Source organism: Ochotona princeps, chromosome 1 (assembly GCF_030435755.1).
Source record: "Ochotona princeps isolate mOchPri1 chromosome 1, mOchPri1.hap1, whole genome shotgun sequence".
NCBI classification, from domain to species: domain Eukaryota; kingdom Metazoa; phylum Chordata; class Mammalia; order Lagomorpha; family Ochotonidae; genus Ochotona; species Ochotona princeps.
This window is the reverse complement of record NC_080832.1, coordinates 8,820,644-8,842,813: the sequence shown is the minus strand read 5'-3', so window position 1 is coordinate 8,842,813 and position 22,170 is coordinate 8,820,644. Positions and strand designations below refer to the sequence as shown.

Genomic DNA, 22,170 nt, shown 5'->3' with positions numbered 1-22,170 from the left:
TGCTTTTGCTATTTCCTCTTTCCAGAGATATCCACTGTGAGTTAAATTTGTTTTGCTGTACTTGTTTCTGTATTTTGAGATTCTGCATGTGAATATATGCACACATCCGTGAGCCTGAGTGGCCACACAGAAACCCGTAATTGCACTCATACGAGTGTGCTCTTCGGCTATTCTCCTCCCTGGGGCCTTTTTACTTCAGATTTATCTCAGCAGTTCTATTTTTTCTCTTTGGATGGTTTTTATGGGTGCAGAGAAGAGAGGGTCTCAGTGTCCCAAGCAGAAGCCAACCAAAGAGACGACATCCTACCACGTGTTTGTGCTGTGGGTCCCTGAGTCACACAGAGTGGCACTGTCTTCTGCAGGCAGTTGGCAAGAGGACTGGGGACAACTGGACAGGGACTTGGGTCTGGACCCTCTGGAGTGGCCGGTTCTGGCGACCCCCGAGGCAGCCCAAGGCCTCCCGTGTGTCCCTGCCACCTTCCAAGAGTTGTGCTAGGAAGATGCAGCCTGCCCAGGACCGTGTAGCCGCGGATGTGCCAGTCATGTTCTGTCCCAGAGCCGAGGTTGGGGTCGTTATTTCAAAGCGATTAAAATTTGTAATTGAAATTTAAAAGTAATTGAGGGAAGATGAGAACATTTCCTATTCAGAAGGTGGCAGCTGGGTTTTTAAATTTTTCCTGAAGTTATTTTCATTGTATCTAGCTAGGAACAGTGGAGTGGTTGAATGTAGATTTTGAAATATGTCAGTCTCTTGCTGTTTTAGGTGCGATGCTATGTGGCTGTGACTTTCTGCTGTGACACCTGCTCAAGAGGGGCACCTTGCTTACGCTCTTGGCCATCCAGCATGTGCTGCTGGCTGTCTGTGTGGGCTGAGTGTAAACTGGCTGTGAGTCAGAACTGCCCCGTGGCTGAAGTCCTCACTCTGCGAGCACATACTTCCTGCGAGTCACACCCGTTCCCGCTCCTCGTCTTGTTTTTAATGGTCATTTTTATTTACTTTCATTCCTTCATCTTCAGTTTCAAGAAACAGCTGTGGATAGTTCAGCTCTCCATCATTACAGAACTCTCCTAATCTGTATTCCCCCATGAAAACTGAATATAAAAACACCTGTGTTATCTGTTAATAAGGGCTTACTCACTAATTGTGCAGATTCTTTGTCTCTGTGGTTTAAGACATAATCAATATCCTGCTCTGTTCTCTTGGTTTGCCTGAATAGTGCAAGGCAGCTCGAAAGAAAGAAGTGAACATTTTCAACAGAACCCAAATGCTTGATTAAAAACAGTGTCAAGAATTTCTATTTCTTTGGGATTTGGGGAGAAATGTTTTCAAGTTTGTACATATGAATTTGTTTTATCTGAATGACTCTTATTAAAATTAATCACAGTCACATGGCTAAATACAACTCTGAAATAGCACATTTTGGTGATTTTTATTTATTGCGTCTGTTTTAGTTTATTTGCTGTTATTCTTTTGAAAGTTAAAACCCAACCACCTAATTCAGTACATTATCAGACGTCTTATTTTTGGCCTCCTTGGCATTGCTTACTCTTTATGTCCCAGTTGGCACATGAGCGTCCCGTCTGTGTGAGCTCTGGGGCTGCTGAACCATGCCGCACTATGACCAACCTCCTGATTCAAACGGAAGCAGCACATGATGGCCACATTGGGTCCATTGGCCTTTGCCTCAGATACTTTGTGAAAAATGTGGTCATTTCTTGCGCCGTGTCTTCTCATAGGATGCTTACGGTTTACCAGTCCAGGAGCCTGTGTATAAGTTAAGTTGCTTTTCTTCTTAAAAAGAAATTTTCTAGTTGTAAAATTTAGCCCAGTTTTAATTTTGGTATTTAGATGAAATTTAATCCTTAGAGTTTTCTTTTCACTGTATAATCTTTTCATGTGATACCTGATTTAGTTGGAAACAGGTTAGTAACTGTATGCTTAAAAGAAGCAATTTAATAAACAGGATTTTATTTTAGAGAAGCCTAATAAGAGTTGTAAAATTGTACTAGTGAGTCAATTGCATTATGTTGGAGGACTAGGTTAGATGGAGCGTTGAGATAAGTGTGGGCACATCTGGGCTGCTGCTGCAGGGCCGTCTGACGGGTCTGCCTTTCTGGGGCCGCGAAGCTCATCCCGTATCCGTGTGCCTTGGTGCACACCCTCGCTCAGCTCCCAGGTCCAGTTCCTGCAATGACAAAGGCCGCAGTGATGGCTCAGGTGATCGGGCCCCTGCCACCTGCGTGAGAAGCTGGATTGAACTCCTAGGCTCTGTCCTTAGTCCTGGGGGGGTAGTGGTGGACTGATAAGGGGGGGAGGGGAGAGGCAGGTAGCAGGGATCTCAAAGAAACATGTAATGTATAAAAATATTTGCCTTAAATAGGAAGGTCTGGCAGTGGGAGGCAAGTGTGTTTTTCTTTGGGTTTCTTGGTTTATTTTTAAATGAATAAAAAAGTAGTTTCCTCAACTCACAGGGGAGCGGGAGGACCCCAGTGTGTCCTCACCCACCTCGTGTGGTGCCTAGGCTGAATCAAGGAGGCCCAGCCTTCCTCAGTGTTCTACCTTTCCATGGGCCTTTGCTCCAGCTACAGTCACGTGGCCAGGAGCCAGGGGTGGCAGTGAAGGGGAAGAGCAGAGCTTCAACCAAAGGATTTGGCAAGGTGGGGATGGAGGGCATGGTTCAGCTCATGGCAGCTTGAAAGAAGAGTCTTGTGGTTATTGGAACGGCCTTGTAGGGGATGCAGGGACAGTCCTCCAAGAGCTTTGGCCCCACCTGGGGCTGTGCTGACGCTCGTGCCTCACTGTGCCCCTGGGCGGGTTACCAGCTCGCAGAGATCATCCCCTTCGAGGCAGGTGGTGGTTGACAAGGGAGGTACTTCATTGGTCCTGTCTTGAATGTGTCACCCACAGAGTGTTAAGTGCACAGTAGGCACTGCATGAATGGTGGTGGTTGTGACATTTGTACATTGAGATATATGCGTGTTTTCTCGTTTTGTGTTATCAACTTCAGTGGCAGTCTCCCCCTGAGCCTTTCCCTGCCTTGGACTCAGAGGGCCCGTTCCTCTTTCCCGTGGCATGTGTAAGCTCGTGTAGGCTGTGTATTGCCTCTGTGTCTCTTCATTCCTCTGTACCAGTGCTTGCTTCGTAGATTTGCAGACCATCTCAGACCTGCACTTACCTTCCCTGGAACTTTGTGTATTAATATTTGCTTGGTTCAAGCAAGGCTGAGTGCATGAATAAGTGAACAGACATGGCCTCTAAGGTAACGTGATTCTGCTTTTGTTTAACTCTTTGTTTCTAAGTACTGACTTCCTTGGATAAAAGTCAATCTCCTCATACCCCTTCCCGCCTTCAGATAGTTTCCCAGGGGACCAGGGCCCCGTAGCTCTTGCCTCCCTTGAAAAGACGGAAGCTAAACTCCTGGACATCCCCCGCAACCGGGATTGTTTTATCGAGCTCCACCTTACAGCGTATGTTAGAAAAAGGCCAGTTTCCCTCCTTTCCCTGAGTAGACAGTCAGACTCATGCTGTGCATTTTCAGTTGCATCTCTGTGCTAACCCCCATTCCTGTGTATGTCACCTCTGAAAGTCACTGCTGTAGCCCCTTGCTGATGTGTTGTGAACTTGTCGCAGGTGGGAGTGGAGTGAGCGTTAAGTGTCTGGGTGCAGTGTTATGTCCTCAACCCTTGCACTTGTGCCTTCCCTCGATAGAATGCTTTTGATGCAGTTAAATTGATATGCATTTGGATTTGTGAAGCCTGTTCTTTGATGACAGTCTCTGTAGCCTAAGAGGTGACCCTGGATATGTGTTATACTTTCATAATGCCCTTTGCTTCTGAACTGAATGCACTTGGTAGAAATTGGCTTGTCAGCTCCCAGGGCAGCCCCGGGAGTACTCTACTCTGCAGTGGTGTGATGTGAGGCACAGAGATTGGGGGGCTGCCCTGCACCCTGAGCCCCTGGCTAATGCAGTCTGGACCTTTACATTCAGTGGCCATGAGTTTGCCGTGAGCTGGCCGTAGGGAAGTGGGTGCAAGCATCAGCAAATAAAATACTACTGGTCACCAGATTTAAAGTTGTAAGGTGAGCTTTTCTATTTTCAAGGGATTCTGCTGATCACAGCTTGGAGCCCTGACTGGTCCCCAGACTAGGTCCCCCTGTGAATCCCAGGGATCCGTTGCGGGAAACCTTATTCAGAACTGGAGTTGTTTGAAATCAGCCCCCTGCCCTTTTGTGCCCTGGGTGTTCCTTTATGCCTTAGACCACTGCTTGGCTTGGCATGTGAGCCCTAGGAAGGTGGAAGAACACAGGTGGAACTGGGACCCAGAACTTGGGCAGAGCCGGACACTGTCTCAGAAAAGTGATTAAGTAGCGACATTGCTGCCTTGGTTCCATGTTGTGTCCATGGAGACATTATGCAATATGGCGACATGGCGACACAGGTAAAATGGTCTCACTTCGCAGGAGTATCCAGGAAAGGAACAAGTGGGGGGAGGGAGAGAAGAAGGAATGAAAGATGGAAGGAAACAGTCAGGATTCAGTTTTTTGATTTACAATGTAAAAATAAAACCAAACAAACAAAAACTCTCACGGTAGTACTTACAGATGTAAAATGTATTCATTAGTTGCAATAGACTAGTAGTGAACAGCAAGAAATTAAATATAAAAGCATTGTAAGGTAATAATAATATATACATGTGATTTGAGAGGACTGAATGTATGCCTTTTTTTGAGGCTGCTCAAAATGGTTATGTTTTGGTATCTTATGTTTTGGTATCTATGTTTGGTATCTAGAAAGTTTCTGGTCTTGCTTGCCATTTTATTAGAAAATTTAAGACAAGAATAGGATGGGAAATTGAGAAGGCTGGCACTGGGTTCATCTCTGCTAGTCCTGCTGGAGATAATGGAGATGTTGCAGCTTGAGTTTGGGCTTGACTCAAATGGAGGGACCCGTGTTTGTATTCTGGTAAATATTGTAAGAGGACAAAAACCCCTCACACCTGCGTCCGTGGGGTGTGTACTGATTCATGTAGCAGAAGCCAGTTGATACCCAGTGTAATTGCTATGAAACTCGAGCTTTTTTGCAGGCTGAAGGGGTCCTGTGACATGTGTGGTTCCCCCTCACCCACTTTTAAAATAGCAGTGCTTATCCTACTGTCAGAATCCCGTGTTGTGACACCCTGCTGCGGAGTTATGACAGCACCTGCCTCCTGAGCTTCAATCAGGCAATTAATTTTGTAAATGAAATGCTGATTATACAAAGCTTCACAAGTGAGGCCCAGTGATTAAAATCAATTTAACAAATTGTTTCAGGTGGGACTTGATTAATAATTTGCCATAAATGCTCAGGATATATGACCAGCATACCATGGTTACTGCTGCTATCCAGTGTACGTGAAGGGGCGCAGGGAGAGAAGCCGCATCTCCATCTCTGGATGTTTCTGCTTGTTATTTACGCTTCAGCTGCTTATCCAGTCCTAGGCAGCAAGGAAATGGAACAACACATCCTCACGTTTGCGTATCATCCTAGTTCATGTTCCCTCTGCTTGCAGTGTGTTTATCTGGACAGGTTTGAATTCAACCCAGTTGAGCCAGGTCTTTTTCCACAAAGGACTCTTGGAACATTTCCCGTGTAGCATCTAGCGTTCATCTTTCAGAGTAGCACATGTTTTTAGTTACCGTAGCTACGACAGCAGCAGCTTGCAGAGCATTCTGAGAACGTGAGCAGTAGTGACGTTAGACCTTGGATTGCGGAGCTGCCTTGCCCTGGAGCTTTGCACTAAGTGGAGTCTGAGAAAAATCCGGCTTGCAGCAGGGGACACTCTCACCCTGAACATTCACTCGGCTTCTCTTTTTTTTTTTTTTTTTAAGATTTTTTAATTTATTTTTTTATTGGAAAGGCCTAGATACACAGAGAGGAGGAGAGACAGAGAGGAAGATCTTCCGTCCGATGATTCACTCCCCAAGTGAGCGCAATGGCCAGTGCTGTGCCAATTCGAAGCCAGGAGCCAGGAACTTCCTCCGAGTCTCCCACACGGGTGCAGGGTCCCAAGGCGTTGGGCCATCCTCGACTGTTTTCCCAGGCCGCAATCAGGGAGCGGGATGGGAAGTGGAGCTGCCAGGATTAGAACCTGCGCCCGTATAGGATCCTGGCGCATTCAAGGTGAGGCCCTTAACCATTACTCTACCACGCGGGCCCCACTCAGCTTCTCTTACAAGCCAGATTGCCTATCAGGTTGTATAGCGTGTATTACTTCTAGTGGATGCATCTGGGAAGGCTTGTGCGATTTAGAGAGGGTAGCTTGGAGAGAGGTAATGGTTTATTTTACTGCATTTCTTTCATTTACTTGCGTATTATTAAGGAAATAATAACAGTGACTATCCACTATGTGTCAGGAAATGAGACTACAAGGAGAGTTGAGTTGAGGAAGCCAGCGTTCCGAGCTTGAGTTTCCCGCCTGCTGAGAGAGGCGAAGCAAGCATTCATTCGACTGTGGAAACACCTGGTGTCTGTTAAGGGAGAGCTGTGCTGAGGGGGCGCTGAGGGGGCACTGAGGGGGCGCTGAGGTTGTTTGTGGGCTCTGGGAGAGCTGTGGGGTTCACAGGGAAGCTGGGGGTGAGGCTGGTCCAGCGGTGGCAGTGGGGGGGGTCGTCACAGGTGAGCCTTGCGAATCTGGCTGTGTTGGCTAGAAAGACTTTGACAGAGCACAAGGCAGAGAGGAGAGATCTCACGGTCCACATTCGGTGTGATCTCCGTGGCTGGAGATTGTGCAGGGAAGAGGGGGCATGCCAGGGCTGTACACTGACAGCACCAGCCAGACTCCATCTTGGAGCCCCTTCTGTCTCGTGGGCGGGGGCAGAAGGTGTGGCAGAGGGCATGGAGCGGTGCTGGGCTTTGACACTTGAGTCTGAGACATTATCTCAGCATTTGCCATTGTGCGATTTGATGCTTACACCAGGGGATGAAGGTGTGCTAACTTTCACTTTCTCATTTGTTTAATGATTTATTTAATCAGTGGTTTATTTGGCAATGTCTGAGAAAATGTATTTGAGAAGTAGCGAGTCGAGAGGGAGGCAGGCGAGAGAAGGAGTGTGCTTCTACCAGTGCTTCACTCGCAGATGTCCGCAGTGGCCTTGGGGTCTAAGCTAGGAGGCAGGGTCTCGATTCAGCTGGTGGCAGGCAGGAGGGACTCAAGCACATGGGCCATCTGCTGCCTAGCAAGTGGTACAGGAGCAGGAAGCTGCAGTCCGGAGCATGGCCTGGGCTGGAACCTGGGCATATCTGGTGTTAGCTGGAGGCCAAGTGACGACCCCTATCCTGCCTCCAGAGGAGGAAGTTGAGAGAAACCAAGATGAGCCATGGGCGAGCCCAGTGTCACCAGCATCTGAGTGGCTCCACAGCCCCAAGCTTGGTTGATGTCCTCTGGCTGGAGCTGAGAGATGAGCGGCCACCACAGCAGGCGCTCTGACTGTCCCGGGACCCTCCTCTTCCCCTGACTGAGGCACTTCTAAAATTTATACTGAATGTTGAAAACCTCCTGTGCTCTGTTCCTTGTGCCAGACTGCGCATACCCAGGACACGAGTCCACATCTCACTCACTCTTGGGCTGCAGAGAGCCAAGCTCTGATGGGAGAACTTTTTTTTTTTTTTTTTTAGATTTATAAAAATAAGAATTCTGGGACAAAAGATGATACATTTTACATCTGTAAGTACTACCGTGAGAGTTTTTGTTTGGTTTTATTTTTACATTGTAGATCAAAAAACTGAATCCTGACTGTTTCCTTTCCATCTTTCACTCCTTCTTCTCTCCCTCCCCCCTTGTTCCTTTCCTGGATACTTTCAGGGGAAGGACTGTTTCTCCCTGAGTTAGAGCCCCTGTTCTAGTCTCTGCTGCCTTCTCCCTCTTTTCCTCTTGCTCTCCTCCTTCCTTTTTTAAAAAGGGTAGAATTAGCCCAAGCTCTCAGTGCCTTGGCTCAGCTGTTGTGGCTGTCCCCCATGCGGGGTGAGACCACTTGCAGCCATCATGGCTGTCCCCCATTTGGGCTGTGGGACCACCTGCAGCTGTCGTGGCTGTCCCCCATGTGGGCTGTGGGACCACCTGCAGCCATCATGGCTGTCCCCCATTTGGGCTGTGGGACCACCTTCAGCTGTCGTGGCTGTCCCCCATGTGGGCTGTGGGACCACCTGCAGCCATCATGGCTGTCCCCCATGTGGGCTGTGGGACCACCTGCAGCTTTCGTGGCTGTCCACCATGTGGGCTGTGGGACCACCTGCAGCTGTCGTGGCTGTCCCCCATGCGGGATGAGACCACCTGCAGCCCTTGTGGCTGTCCCCCATGCGGGATGAGACCACCTGCAGCCGTTGTGGCTGTCCCCCATGCGGGATGAGACCACCTGTAGCCGTTGTGGCTGTCTACCATGTGTGCTGTGGGACCACCTGCAGCCATGGTGGCTGCCCCCCATGTGTGCTGTGGGACCACCTGCAGCCATTGTGGCTGCCCCCCATGTGTGCTGTGGGACCACCTGCAGCTGTTGTGGCTGACCCCCATGTGGGCTGTGGGACCACCTGCAGAAGTGACAGGTAGTAGTCACTATGCTATTCTTGACTTTCCTTTGGCATTTGGCCTCTTTTAAAATTGGCTTTAATTTTTTTTTAAGTGGTGAGGAGTGTTTGGCCTGGGTTCAGTGCCCGTTTGAGGCCCGCATCTCAAATTGGTGTGCCTCAGTTTGCGTCTCGGCCGTGTTCCAGTCCAGCCTTCTGACAGGGCATCCTGGGCGTGGGGAGGTTCAGGTGGTTGGGTCCCTGGCAGCTGGGGGCAGACCTACATTAAGTTCCTGGCTTCTGGCATTGACCTGGCCTGGCCTTTAAAATGACTCTGGTTTTGCTGTTCTGGGGAATTTGGTGAGTAAATTGGTGGATAGGAGACCTTTCTGTTTATCTGTGCCTTTGAAATAAATAAAAGTAAAAACTTAAAATTGTTAGAGCAGACAGCCATAGCCGCAGACAGTGCACTGTGATCTGCTGGCTCGTTTTGAGGTGTGCGTGATGGCCAGGACTGGACCAAGGCCAGTGCTGAAAGCCTGCAACCCCAGGTCTTCTCTGTGGGCGGCAGGAACCAGCTCCTTGAGCCATCCTAGGGTCTGCATGAGCAGGAAGTGGAGCAGGAGCCTTGGAGCCCAGTGCTCCAGTGTGGGTGCAGGCATCCTAACCAGCGACTTACTGCGTAATCCAAATGCTCTTCCCTCGTTTTTTTTTTTGTTTGTTTGTTTTTCAGATTTTTTTTTTTTAATTGCAAAGTCAAATACACAGAGAGGAGGAGAGACAGAGAGGAAGATCTTCCGTCCAATGATTCACTCCCCAAGCGGCTGCTATGACCAGAACTGAGCTGATCTGAAGCCAGGAGCCCAGATCTTCTTCCAAGTCTCCCACGTGGGTGCAGGGTCTCAAGGCTTTGGATTGTCCTAGTCTGCTTTCCCAGACCACAAGCAGGAAACTGGATGAGAAGCTGGGTTGCTGGGATTAGAACCTGCGCCCATATGGGATCCTGGCGCATTCAACGCAAGGACTTAAGCTGCTAGGCTACTGTACTAGGCCCTTTTCCCTCTTTTTTAAAAAAAATTAGATTTCCTGATATTTGTTTATTCTGTGGGGTGCAGCACAGTGTTCAGCAGGGGTACACAGCACGTCCTGATCTGTTTTCTTTTGTGTGTATTTATTTTTTTTCGTAATAGATTTATTTCTGATGATGTTTACATAGTTGAGAAAGACGCATACCCATGTGAAGCACCGATTTGGATGGGAAGGGTCAAGGAATGGGGGAGAGTGGATGAGGCCACTGCTCCCAATCTTACTTCCTGCTCTTCCTGTTTCTGGGGTAAGATAAGGAGAGTGCCACTCCCAGCAGCCACGCCAGCACCTGAGGATGTGGGCTGGCCACGCACTGTCCTCCTGGGGCCCACTCCCAGCAGCCACGCCAGCACCTGAGGATGTGGGCTGGCCACGCACTGTCCTCCTGGGGCCCACTCCCAGCAGCCACGCCAGCACCTGAGGATGTGGGCTGGCCACGCACTGTCCTCCTGGGGCCCACTCCCAGCAGCCACGCCAGCACCTGAGGATGTGGGCTGGCCACGCACTGTCCTCCTGGGGCCCACTCCCAGCAGCCACGCCAGCACCTGAGGATGTGGGCTGGCCACGCACTGTCCTCCTGGGGCCCACTCCCAGCAGCCACGCCAGCACCTGAGGATGTGGGCTGGCCACTCAATGTCCTCCTGGGGCCCACTCCCAGCAGCCACGCCAGCACCTGAGGATGTGGGCTGGCCACTCAATGTCCTAGGGTCCGCGACATCGAGTGTGTATATTTGGAGTCTGCCATCCCTGTGGTTACAGATCGCTACGCCATGATACACAGTTGTGTTGGAGCTGCAGAACACTAGAGCTCTCTGCCTCTGTTCTGTCACCTGTTCAGTCTCCAGCCTCCCTCCGTCACCTTCCCTCCATGCCATTCAGACTGGCCCCTTCCTAACTTCCACACACGAAGGAGAACGGGCAATACTTGTCTTTCCGTATCTGGCTTGTTTCGATTAACATAAAGACCCCAGTTCCACCCCATTTTGTTGCTGATGTTAGTATTTCATTCTGTTTTATGGCTGAATAATATTCCATTGTGTGTATTAACCATATTCATGATGGATGCCCCGGTTGATTCCTGTCCTAGCCACAACATCAACACAATCCAGTTAAGGAGTGGCTAAAGGATCTATACAGACATTGCTTGGAAGAAGGTGTATTAATGGCTGATAAATATATGACACATTAGCCATTAGGCCAAATGTAGATGAGATCCACAAGGATGTAGTATCTCATGCCACTTAGATGGCTCCTACCAAAAAGACGAAACAGAAACCAACTGGCCAAACACAGACATGAATGTGGAGAACAGCATAATCTTGTTAGTACTTTGTTAGTGGGAATACAAACTGTTATAGCCAGTGTGGAGAACATAACATCCACCTCCCATGCGATACCGCTGGTGGAATATGGTAAAGGAAATGAAATCAGGAAATGAAATCAGATTTCTTTAGCTTTTATTTTGAAGTGTTTTCAGATTTATAAGAAAGTTACAAGAACAATGTAGAGAAATTCCGAACACTTCAAATCGTACCGTTTTGGCATTAGCATTTTGTTTTATTACACTGTTGGCTGATCTGTTTCATTGCTTGTCCACCCATCCATTAATATATTTTCTCAAATCATTTGAGAGCAGATAGTATGCATCATGTCCCTCAATCCTCAGTACTAAAGTGGGTATTTCCTGGGAACAAGTGACTACACCATGCCTCAGGGCAGTTATCACGGTCAGGAAGTTGAATTTTGATTGAGCATTTTGACCTACAGTTTAGGTCCTAATTTTGTTCTCGTCCTAGTAGTGGCTCCCCCAGTCTTCCTTGTAGGCTTACGTGCTAAGGGTTAGTTGCTTTCCTAGAGTGTGAGATGGGACTGTAGCAGTCACGCTAAGGGTCGTTTTGTTTTGAAGAACTAAATTACATAAGAATTAGCATGCAAGTATACTTGAAAGAATTTGTGAACAGTTGAATTGAAAGGTAACTTGAGTGTTCCGCCTGGCCTAGCAGGTACGATGTGTATCTCATATTGGAGTATCTGGGTTCCAGCCTGGACTCTGGCTGCTGCCTGCAGCTTCCTGTAAATACAGATCTTGGGAAACACTGATAATGGCTCCAAACTGCCTGCGAGGGCCAGGCCTGCAGCTGGACCCACACAGGGACCCAGCTCCTGGCTTCCGACTTGGTCCAGGGCCTTGCAGGTGTTTTGGGGTGTGAACCAGTGAATGGGGCCACTAATACTCTCTCTCTCTTTATCTGTCTCTCACATTTTAAAAAAAGGTCAGCTTCTTTTCATGCAAAAAATGTCTGCCATCTCTGAATAATTTTTTTCCCAAACACATTTTTCATGAACTTTAAGAAATCTGTTGTACTTGGGAGAGCAGGAGTGGGGAGAGGGAGGGAGACATGCCTTCCATCTGCTGGTTTATTCCTCAGATGTCTGCAGTGGGGCTGGACCAGGCAATAGCCAGGAGCCCTGAATTCCACTCGAGTGTCCTTGGTAGGTGGCAGGGACAGGGTATGTCAGCAGGAAGCTGGATCTGCAGTGAATGTGGGACTCGAACCTGCGATAGGGATGCCTTGTCCCAAGTGGCATCTTAGCCACTGTGCCTATTGCTTGCCCACTTGGGAACTTTCGGTGACTGCTCATATGCATGGATTAAAGAAAACCAAAACCCACCCTTTTAATTCCATTTTCCACAAACTTTTTGGAGTTTCCTTATATATTGTCCCTTACCAATATCTGTGAAAAGAAGATACCTGGTAAGGCCCTGTCCAGTGACAGCTGAGTCAACTGACAGTTGATATAACTTTATTTGTATTTTTTTCCTTATAATTTAAAACTGCTGATTTAATTGGTACAGCAGTCTGGTAGATGTGGAGACAACATGAGGATTGCTGGGGCAAACAGTGACTCCTCTTTGTCTTTAGACACCTGCGAGTAGTTTTTGCAGGCAAGCCGCCACCATCCCCGAGGGAGCGCTGCTGTCTCCACTGGAAGGTGGGGAGGCCGGGGCTTGGCGTCCTTGGGTAACTTGCCCAGCATCTCACGGTCAGGCAGAGTGTGGGCCACTTTGGTCACCTGCGGGTCTGCTCATGGAGAGTGGCCGCCTACAGCTCGCCAGGGCAGAGTCCTGTGGCCTCTGGCCTGGGGATGGGTAATGTTCACACCACTGATCCAGGCCTGCGTGCTGCCTGTGTGCTGGTGGGAGGTATCCAGGCCTCGTAACCGTGGTTGAGGAAGGACACCGCTGAACAATAATGAGGGCAAAATCTATCTTTATTGTCTCACTCTGGTAGGAGCTCTGAGTGTCAGTGTAAGATCTTAGTGGGCAGAGGAATTCAGTGAAATACAGAGAAGTTAGTTGGTGGGACTGACATTAACGTGTTCTCACAGAAACATCAGAGCTGTGTTGATACAAGATACGGACCCTATTCTGTCCCTCTTTAAGGAAGGGCCTCGCACCGGCTGTCAGCATTGGCACGTCAGTGTGGTCCCCTTGGCTACTTGGAGCTGTAAATACTGCAAGTGCAAAGGTTGTGCTGAAAGCTTTATAATTTTGCATGGCAAGAATCACAAATTTGAGGGAAAGTATATTCCATTTCCACTTTGATACTCCTTTTAGATCCAATTTACTCCTGAAATAATATATACATTTGAGTTTGTTCATAAAATCATCACATTTCCTAAATTAAATTTGAAAGTGGTTTAGTAAGTAATTTACTCACTGAATTGACTTGTAAGCTGCTGAGCTTTGAGGGATTAAATTAATAACAAATTTTGTCAGTTGGTACAAATTGGGCCCAAAATGGAGAACCAGAGTAGTCTCACTGCCTCGGCTCAGTCTAGCCACCCAGCGACAGCTGGCTGGGGTGTGTGTTAGCTCTGGGAATGCAGCAATCCTGCTCTAAGGGGACCTGGTCCCCAGGGGGCTGGCCTTAGGTGGCCTCTGGTGGCTGTCGCTGCAGCTGCAGGCCTGCATGAGCCCTGTGGAGGGCAGCACGGTGTTTTCTGAGGGGAGCTGCCAGAACTGGGGATGGGGAGCAGCTTCGGAAGGCCCCCTGCAGGGAGAGCGCAGTTTATGCGCAGCCCTTTTGGCCAGTGTGGTCAGTGCTGTTGGGGTCCAGCTGTCCTGCCTGGGCAGGCTTGTCTGGTGGAGAGGACGTGAGCCCAGGCAGGAGAAACAGCCACCGGGGATGCGTTTGGGGATGTGGCTTGGGAGGACCTGCAGTGATGGGCACGCCTTCACCTCTTGCACGAGGACTTCCAGCGAGAGCCCTGAGCTTCCAGTCGCCTTGTGGTATTAAGGAAGCCATTCTTCCTCAAATAAAAAATGTAAGATGAGACTTGAACTTTTAACACTCTGCTGGTGAGACAGGAAAAACAGTTACTGAGTAATTTTGCTCCGACTTCAGTTAGGTCATTTGTTAGGAGGAGGAAAGCGGGAGCCCCTCCGGCGTGACAGCGCGTGCTCTCCCAGCAGCACTAGGAGGGATGTGTGTGTGGCTGTGCTCTGCCTTAGCCCGCCTGACTGCCTGGCCCCGCGCTTAGCCACTTGTTCAGACTGACTCTAACCCTCTGGCGTTTCCCACACCCCCTTGCCTCAGTCCTGTATTTCTAAACTTGGACTGTGCTAGCGAACTTGGAGGAAGGCAGTTGTTGGCCTTGCTTCCCCGGGAGGAGCCCTGGGCCCCGTGGGCAGGTCCCGGGGCACCAAGAGCAAGGGTCTTCCTCGGGAAGGCTGGTGCCTGAGACCCCGTCAGACTGCAGGAGTGACCCAGCGCTCCCCTGGGCGCTGCAGTGTTGTCATCCGGCTCGGGATGCTGATGTCATTTGTGGATGATGTCCAGCTAGAAAATGCAGCTCATACATTAGACGTCTGAATCAGGATCTGGGAAAAAAAGGTGTCAGCAGGGTGGAGCTGTGACCGGAGGCTAGCAATTCGAGAATAGACAGAGATGCAGACAGACCAGCCCCCGAAGCAGGGGTCAGTGCTCAGCAGTCGTCTCCCCTGGTGTGGGCACAGGGCTGCTGGGAGGACCCAAGACTGCCGGCTGTGCTCCTGTGGGGGTGAGGAGGCACCTGAGTGGCCTGGGGGGCACGTGCCTCGGCTGAGGGGAAGAGCGAGTGGCCGTGCAGCACTTCGCAGAGAACCACTCAGAGTAGGTTTGTCTTTCTGACACCGAGGACAGAACTACCATTCCTGGGGCTGACGCTTCTAGTGATTCTTGCACACACGGGTAGCAACTGCTGAGTGCCTTCCCAGCTCTGAGGTTCTTTTCCTTGCCGAGTCCTTGGTCAGGCTGGGGATTGTGACCTCAGGAGAATGTTACAGCACTTTGGAAATGTGGCAGGTGTTGGGAGGGGGTCTGAGTGGGTTTCCAGAGGTGGAGCTTCTGTGAACCTCCAATACATTTCTTAAATGCTAACATTTGCAATGCTAAGCACATTCTGAGTAGTTCAGAATCCCAGATGTAGTCAGTTTTATTTATAGAAGTTACTTTATACAAAGGTACGGTGTGGCTAGTAGACTTGTGAAAAAGAAGTCCTATGGTATTTTATAGTTTTAAAAAAATATGTAAGACAAATGCAAAATGTATGAAATCCTGCATAGTTTTTTCATGAACTTAAACATTTATATTTCATTTTGCTTGAAAGACAGCATGAGATCACACGGGGCTGGGCCAAGCCACAGCCAGGAGCAGCGGCTGGAGCTCCGTCGGAGTCTCCCACCTGAGCCAGCGCCTCCCAGGCCATGCAGTAACCGGAAGCTGGAAAAGGAGCAGATCTGGTCCTCTGGGCTGGAGTCTCGCGCAAGCGGAGTGAGTGCAGTGGTCAGCATCATTTCTGCTATATTCCGTGTAAGACCTAGCAACTGCTGAGCACAGGAATGGCCATAGGAGTCCATTTGGGAGATGAGGAGTCACGTGCAGAAAAAAAAAAGATAGCACAGGAGGGAGTTAACAGCATGAGGCAACTCACGGTCTCCCAGGGAAGTACATGGGAAGCCCTGGGCAGGTCTCACGGAGGTGATGCAGGGCTCGCTGGGAGTGGGCAGCGTGGGGAGCAGGGGCTGTCCCTGAGGCAGGTGCCCCTCTGCCCGGTCAGGGCAGGGCTGTGTGCAGCTCCGGGAAGAGCTGTATCAGACATCATCCCTGAGAAGCCAGCGCAGATGACGTCACAGGATGATGCGTTCTGTTTCCCACAGTCTGTGGTGCACCAATCCTTATCAGCAAGTTTCTTTTTTTTTTTTTTTAAGATTTATTTATTTATTACAAAGTCAGATATACAGAGAGGAGGAGAGACAGAGAGGAAGATTTTCCGTCCGATGATTCACTCCCCAAGTGAGCCGCAACGGGCCGATGCGCGCCGATCCGAAGCCGGGAACCTGGAACCTCTTCCGGGTCTCCCGTGCGGGGGCAGGATCCCAAAGCCTTGGGCCATCCTCGACTGCTTTCCCAGGCCACAAGCAGGGAGCTGGATGGGAAGTGGAGCTGCCGGGATTAGAACCGGCGCCCATATGGGATCCCGGTGCGTTCAAGGCGAGGACTTCAGCCGCTAGGCCCCGAGCCGGGCCCACCAGCAAGTTTCAAGCAGCTATAATTTGCATCAGTTTAAAACTTGTAACAGTTTATTTGTCTTTTCTATGCTTCTGTGTTTCCCTCTATATGGATATATTATTATTTTTCCTGTAGGTCTTTTGCAAAGTGTTTCTCCAATTTATAGTTTAAGGAATTGGTCTGAAAACATAAATCTCTAGTTAACTTAGTGTTTGGGAGTAAATAGTAACATGGATATCTCGACACTGAGCACGTGAGGGCAGGCACTGCGAAGTACAGTGAGTAACATGTGTCTATGAAAAGTGTGTGAGTTTTCTTGGACTTGATTAATCTTAGTAAAGATAGCAGGATTCTGATGCGGTAGCCTGGTGGCTAAAGTCCTCACCTTGCATGCCTGGGATCCCGTATGGGCACTGATTCTAATCCCAGCGACCCATCTTTCCATCCAGCTCCCTGCTTGTGGTCTGGGAAAGCAGGAGAGGATGGCCCAAGACCTTGGGACCCTGCACCCGCATGGGAGACCTGGAAGAGGCACCTGGCTCCTGGCTTCGGATTGGCTCAACTCTGGCCATTGCGGCCATAAAAAAAAAAGATAGCAGGATTCCTATTCTGGCCGCTGAAAGCCTGTTACTGTAAACTACAACTAAATTGTGCTGCCAGTATACTTAAATTCTTACACAAAACATTTTTTTTTTTACATTGTTTCTTCAGTAGTTAATGGGAAGGTATTAGCAGCAGCTGTCTCCCAGTAGCCTTCGACCAGGGGCTGTGTAGGTGTGTGTGTGTCACAGAGGGGCAAAACTCATGCATTATATATCCAAAAGCATGTCTGAATAAGGAGGAATTACAGGGAAATCTTGTCAGATGATAAAATAAGTAACTCCAACCAGACTGGTCAGGCTAAGAACTCTGCAAATGGTGTTACGTGCTGTGGCCTCCAGAGCCTGGTCAGTTAAAGCGCTGACGTGCAGACAGCTGTGACTGTAGCCTGCTGTCGGGGAGAAGAGGCTGGAGGTGACCTATTTAGGGGCAGATTTGAGGCCAGTGCTTCATGAGGGTGGTGTCCCTGATACAGTGGACGTTCCATGAGACAGGCAGGCGGTCTCTCTTGAAGTGTATCAGTAGAGAACTAGATGATTAATAAACAGAAAATTGTTCTGCATTGTATGTGAATGTGAGAAGCAACTTGGTGTTTATGGTTTTCAGTAGTCTTAACGTTGGCTTGATTTTTGGTTTTTTTAAGGAGATGGTGAGAAGCAGGGTTTGAGATACTGCAGTTGCACATATTTAATGTTAAAAATAGCAAGAGTACACAGCGGGACGAATCTGGATTGTGGATGAGTATTTAGGAATTGCTGTAAGCAGAGAAGGTTAAAATTCAAGAATTTGCGCTGTAGGAGTATCTGTTTTCAAATCTAAAGCCTCATGGAAAGATATTTGATGCATTTTGAGAGGTACAGATAATCTGTGTATTTCATGCTTTTGATTTTCAGAAATCTCAGGGTTAAGCTAACATTTGACATGGGTACAAATTAGCTGAATTTTAAGTAGGCCTGTGAGAGCTGGTGGCAGTGACAAGACAGGTATTACAAAACAATTTAAGTCACTGAGAAGATGAATTTGTTGTAGTATTATCCATAGCATGAAAAGATAGACATTGCAATCATTTTCCCCTTTATGGTTTCTGCTTTAATTAACCGCCTTCTGGTCCGTCCTTATTTTGAGGGAGACCAGTAGGCCTCGGCGGCACCCTGGGCTGTTGAACTGCCAGTGTTGGAAACTCCACCTGAAATCTGATTCATTCATTCTCTGTGGGTTGTTCATTGACCTGGCTAGTTTTGAAATCACCAGCTCAGCTTGATTTTCACAGTTCTGGAGAAAGTTTCTTTTTAATATTTTGAAGGAAAATAGTTGTATCTTACTTTCCTTGGTTATAAATAGTAATTTAAGTAATTTTGAGGAGTTTCACCTTGTGATTCAGATGCCAATTAAGATGCTTGGGTCCCCCATCAGCGCTCCAGAGTCGGAGGCTCAGCTGCAGCCCCTGCTTCCAGCTTCATGCCGGCTCAGACCTGGGCAGGCAGCTGTGAAAGCGTGCCTGATGCAGGGCACCTGGCTCAAGTTGCTGGCCTCTGCCTGGCCTGGGTCAGTCCCATTCATAGTGGACACCTGGGGAGGAGACCAGGGGATAAGAGGTTTGTTAATGGTAATTTAAGAAATTCGATTTTCTGTCCTAGTATGTTTAATTGTGAAGCCAGCCCACTGCTGTAACAAATAGCTTCTTCTCATTCAGCTTCTGTCATTTGAGGTACAAACGTTTTCTTGGTTGATGAAACTAGGAGAGGTTGAGATTCCGTGAAGTTGGGACTTTGAGTAGGACCGTCCTTGGTAGCGTGGGGCCAGGGCACAAGCACCCTGTTGTCTCCCCACATGCCACGCAGTGTGAGGTGCTGGGAGCTCCTGGCTGATTCCTGTGAGTCCCTCTGGGCTGGGCTCAGGTGCTTCCTCCAGGGAGCCCGTGTGTGACCCCCGCCCGCCATTCTTTCAGGGCCATGTTGTCCCTTAGCATGTCTGCTGGCCTGCCGTGAGGTCTCTGCTGAGCCCAAGGCTCTCAAGGACAGCCGCTGGGACCCGCTCTGTCCTTGGTGATGTGCTGTGAGTGCATGAGTCTCTAGAATCGAGAAGGAAGCAGGGCAGGTGACCATGGAGTGCAGCTGAGAGGACCTGCTGGGTTTGGGGGCTCCCCTCATGGCTCCCCCTTTTGCCTCCTTCCTACCTTAGTTCCTCATCTGTGGGTTTCTCATCTCTGTCGTGAGACTCCTTGCCAAGCTCAGCAGTCACCTGCTAATCAGGTGTGGCTGCAGCTTGTTCTGTTGCCGTCTGTGAACCATTCTCTGTAACGGCACACTCGGAGCACGGCTCACGGCAGATCCTGACCATTGTTTGGGCCTCTGTGGGCTCCATGGATTGCTCTCCTTGAAAGGTTCTTCCTATGATGCAGTCCTCTACCCCTTGTTTTCGCATATGTTCTTGATGCTGCCGTGGGCTTCCCTTGCTTCCTACTGTTAGTCACCGAGTGTGCATTGGGCACTTAGGGTGTGTCCAGTCTGGCACCCCAGCTTCCCAGTGCAATCGTGCTGGGTGTGCTCACTTCCCTGCTTGCTTTGCCAGGCCAGACCCCAGTCCCAAGCTCACAGTGTGTCTCTTCCTTCTGTGTGTTTCCACCTGGGTTTCCTGTTGGGACCACCCCACGCCCCCATGTAGAACACGAGTGACTGCCATGCAGTGTGGGGTGGGGAGGTAGCAGGTGACGGCGACTCCCCCGCATGTCCTATCCATCAGGTCATCCAGGGCCTATGTTGCGTCACTGTGCAGCCTTCCAGCCCTGCTCCATTCTCCTCCTGAGTGTGACAGAATCTGGGCTTGCCCTCTGCCACTGCTGCTGCTAATGTAGGACCTCAGCCCCCGCCCCTGCCCTGTGGCAGCCTGTCCTGGCTTCTAGCCCCTGCCAGAGAGCCACGCTCCTGATGGATGGTTGTGACAACAGCACTTGGTGGGCCGTCCGTAAGAGTGGCCTGAAGCCTCGAGATGACCCGGGAGCTGCACCCTGCTCCCCCTGTCGCAACCGCTTGCTGGCACACTCTGGCTTCACCTCGCCTTAGCCAGCCTCAACTTCCTGGTGCACACCCGACAGCCTGTGCCTGTGTGCTTGGGTTGTAGCTGCCACTGTTCCTCAAACCTCTTCCTCCTATTGACTGGGAGTCCTCCAGCAACTCCTGGTGCTCTTGGCTTGGTGGGAATGTGGCAGCTGGCACTGAGCAGGGATCTGTCAGTGGTTTGGGAAGGAGGGCAGGTCCTCAGGAGTGCAGCTGCTCACTGCTGTAGCTCTGAGGCTGGCCTGCGCTGCTCTGCCCTCGGCCAAACCCAAGGGTGTGAAAGCCCCACCCAGGCTCCGCTCTCACTGCGGGTTCCTATGGTCTGGCCTGCACTGACTCAGTGAAGCAGAAATCAAATTCAGAGTCTAATTTTGAACCGGTTATGTTTTGTTAAGGTGACTCAGGCCTGGAGTGTTCATCCCTGGACACTTCTGATGGGTGAAAATTTTCACCCTAAACATTTTTGCATAATCTAAAATCTATCCATTCACTTTTTAATGAACACTCTGAGATGCACTAATATTTAACCAGGACTTGCAGACTCAAGTCTAAAATCAAATCATTATTCTAAACCTACCTTGAAGTCAGAAAGTGTTGCTAATTACCCAGTATCCTATGCCCTTTTTACAAGTAAGTAAAAAGGAGCTGGATGAGATGAAGTATCATGTTCATTTCCTACAAGCATAATAGAATTTTGGATGCAGGTGTATTCTCTCTGCTTAGGATACTAAGTCTTTCTCTGTATTGTTTACTCTGTATCCCTCTTGATGGTTAAGCACCTTCCCAGAAGTTAAAAATAGAATGTCCTTTATCCATCTAGGTTTTTTCCTTAATGTCCTTCCGGGTTCCTGTAAGGTTATTGTTTTTAATATTTTCCAAGTTAAGGATTGTTGTGTTTTTAATGCACAGATTAGTGCAACAGATATTTCTGCCTGTGTAATAAACAGTGAGTTAATAGACCCACTTCTTTTATGTCTCCCCAGGGCAGCCCGATGGATCCGATGGTGATGAAGAGACCTCAGTTGTATGGGATGGGCAGTAACCCCCATTCGCAGCCGCAGCAGAGCAGTCCCTACCCAGGAGGCTCCTACGGTCCCCCAGGCCCTCAGCGGTACCCTGTTGGCATCCAGGGGCGGACCCCCGGAGCTATGGGCGGGATGCAGTACCCGCAGCAGCAGGTTGGTGCTGGCTTCATCTTTTGCTGTCTACCGAAAGAATGGTGTTGAGAGAGGAGGAGTTGGCGGGGAGAGCCCACTGATTTTTCTACTTGAAGTTTTCATTATTTCTTTAAAAAGAACAGAGTGGACAGGTGACCTGTTTGCCCGGGAGGCCAGTGAGTAGTACGAGCTGTGTTTGGAAGGTGGACTCTGTTGTACTTCAGCAATAGAGTGTATATATGTATCTAAGGTCTGAAGTGAACTTGGCGTTCTAACACTTCCATGTCAGATAATCAGCTTTTGAGCTATGGATAGTCAAGCTGCTTAAATATCTATCCTTGAATGTGGCATTATTTTAAAGTGTTATCTTTGTTTTTGTTGCTTACCTGATTTTTCCGTGGGGACTGTTTGAAGCTTGTGTATTACGTCTGCAGTGGTTTGATGCTGTCTGTTGTCTTGACGAGTTTTGTGCTTCTGTTTGAACTGAAAGATACTTCCTGCTCAGTCATTTTCTTCTTTTCCTTTGGAGTAAGAGGGAGTTACCTTAACTGACCACAGTCAGCCTGCAGCCTTTGGAAACCTGGAGTACGCTGTTGTGCTGGAGCATGGAAGTTGGAAAAGACTAGGCACAACAGAATGGCAAGTTCATCAGTTGCCATACCTTGTTGTCAGCCGGGGAGTGCGTGACTGCCTGCCATCCGAGGGTCTTCATCATGCCACACAGCCACTCTCCCAGGGTCTGGGCACGTTCTTTCCTGTGTTTGCCCAGAGTGTTTCTAGGGAGGTGGTGGTGGACGGAGCTGTTGCTCTCTGAAGTGCATGTGTGGAATCCTTTACGTGATGTATAGTCATTATGAAGCCCCAATGATAGTTTGTCTCTGAGCTTTCTTTTTCATAAACCGAGTGTTGTCTTTCCTGTGTATGTTTAAGGCAGCTATGCAGGAAAGATAGGAGTAGTTCAGGCTTTGAATCTTAGCCTTGATGCCTTTAAATAGCTTTTGCTACTGGAAGAAATCTCACCCCTCGGTGATTGAAAATGAGCCATTGAAACGTCAAGTTCCCTGGCAATAAGGGAAATCCAAATTAAAACATCAATGAGGTACCACCTGACGCCAGTAAGACTGGCCCACATGAATAAAAGCACCAACAACACTTGCTGGCGAGGTTGCGGAACCCT

The 22,170-nt window shown here is 49.1% G+C and overlaps 1 protein-coding gene across 8 annotated transcripts in view; it reads left to right on the top strand.

The window, feature by feature from the left end:
* ARID1B (AT-rich interaction domain 1B) overlaps positions 1-22,170 on the top strand; it is a 370,148-nt gene that overhangs the window by 31,301 nt on the left and 316,677 nt on the right. For 6 of the 8 annotated variants that reach the window (XM_058662090.1, XM_004595447.4, XM_058662299.1 and 3 more), the window contains exon 2: positions 20,820-21,014. The exons of 1 other annotated variant lie outside the window; for it this stretch is intronic. In XM_058662090.1, the coding sequence (XP_058518073.1) occupies positions 20,820-21,014 (195 nt within the window). Of the gene's footprint in view, positions 1-8,783; positions 8,901-20,819; positions 21,015-22,170 lie in introns of those variants that run through there. One more of the 8 variants, XM_058662283.1, reaches the window with a different exon arrangement.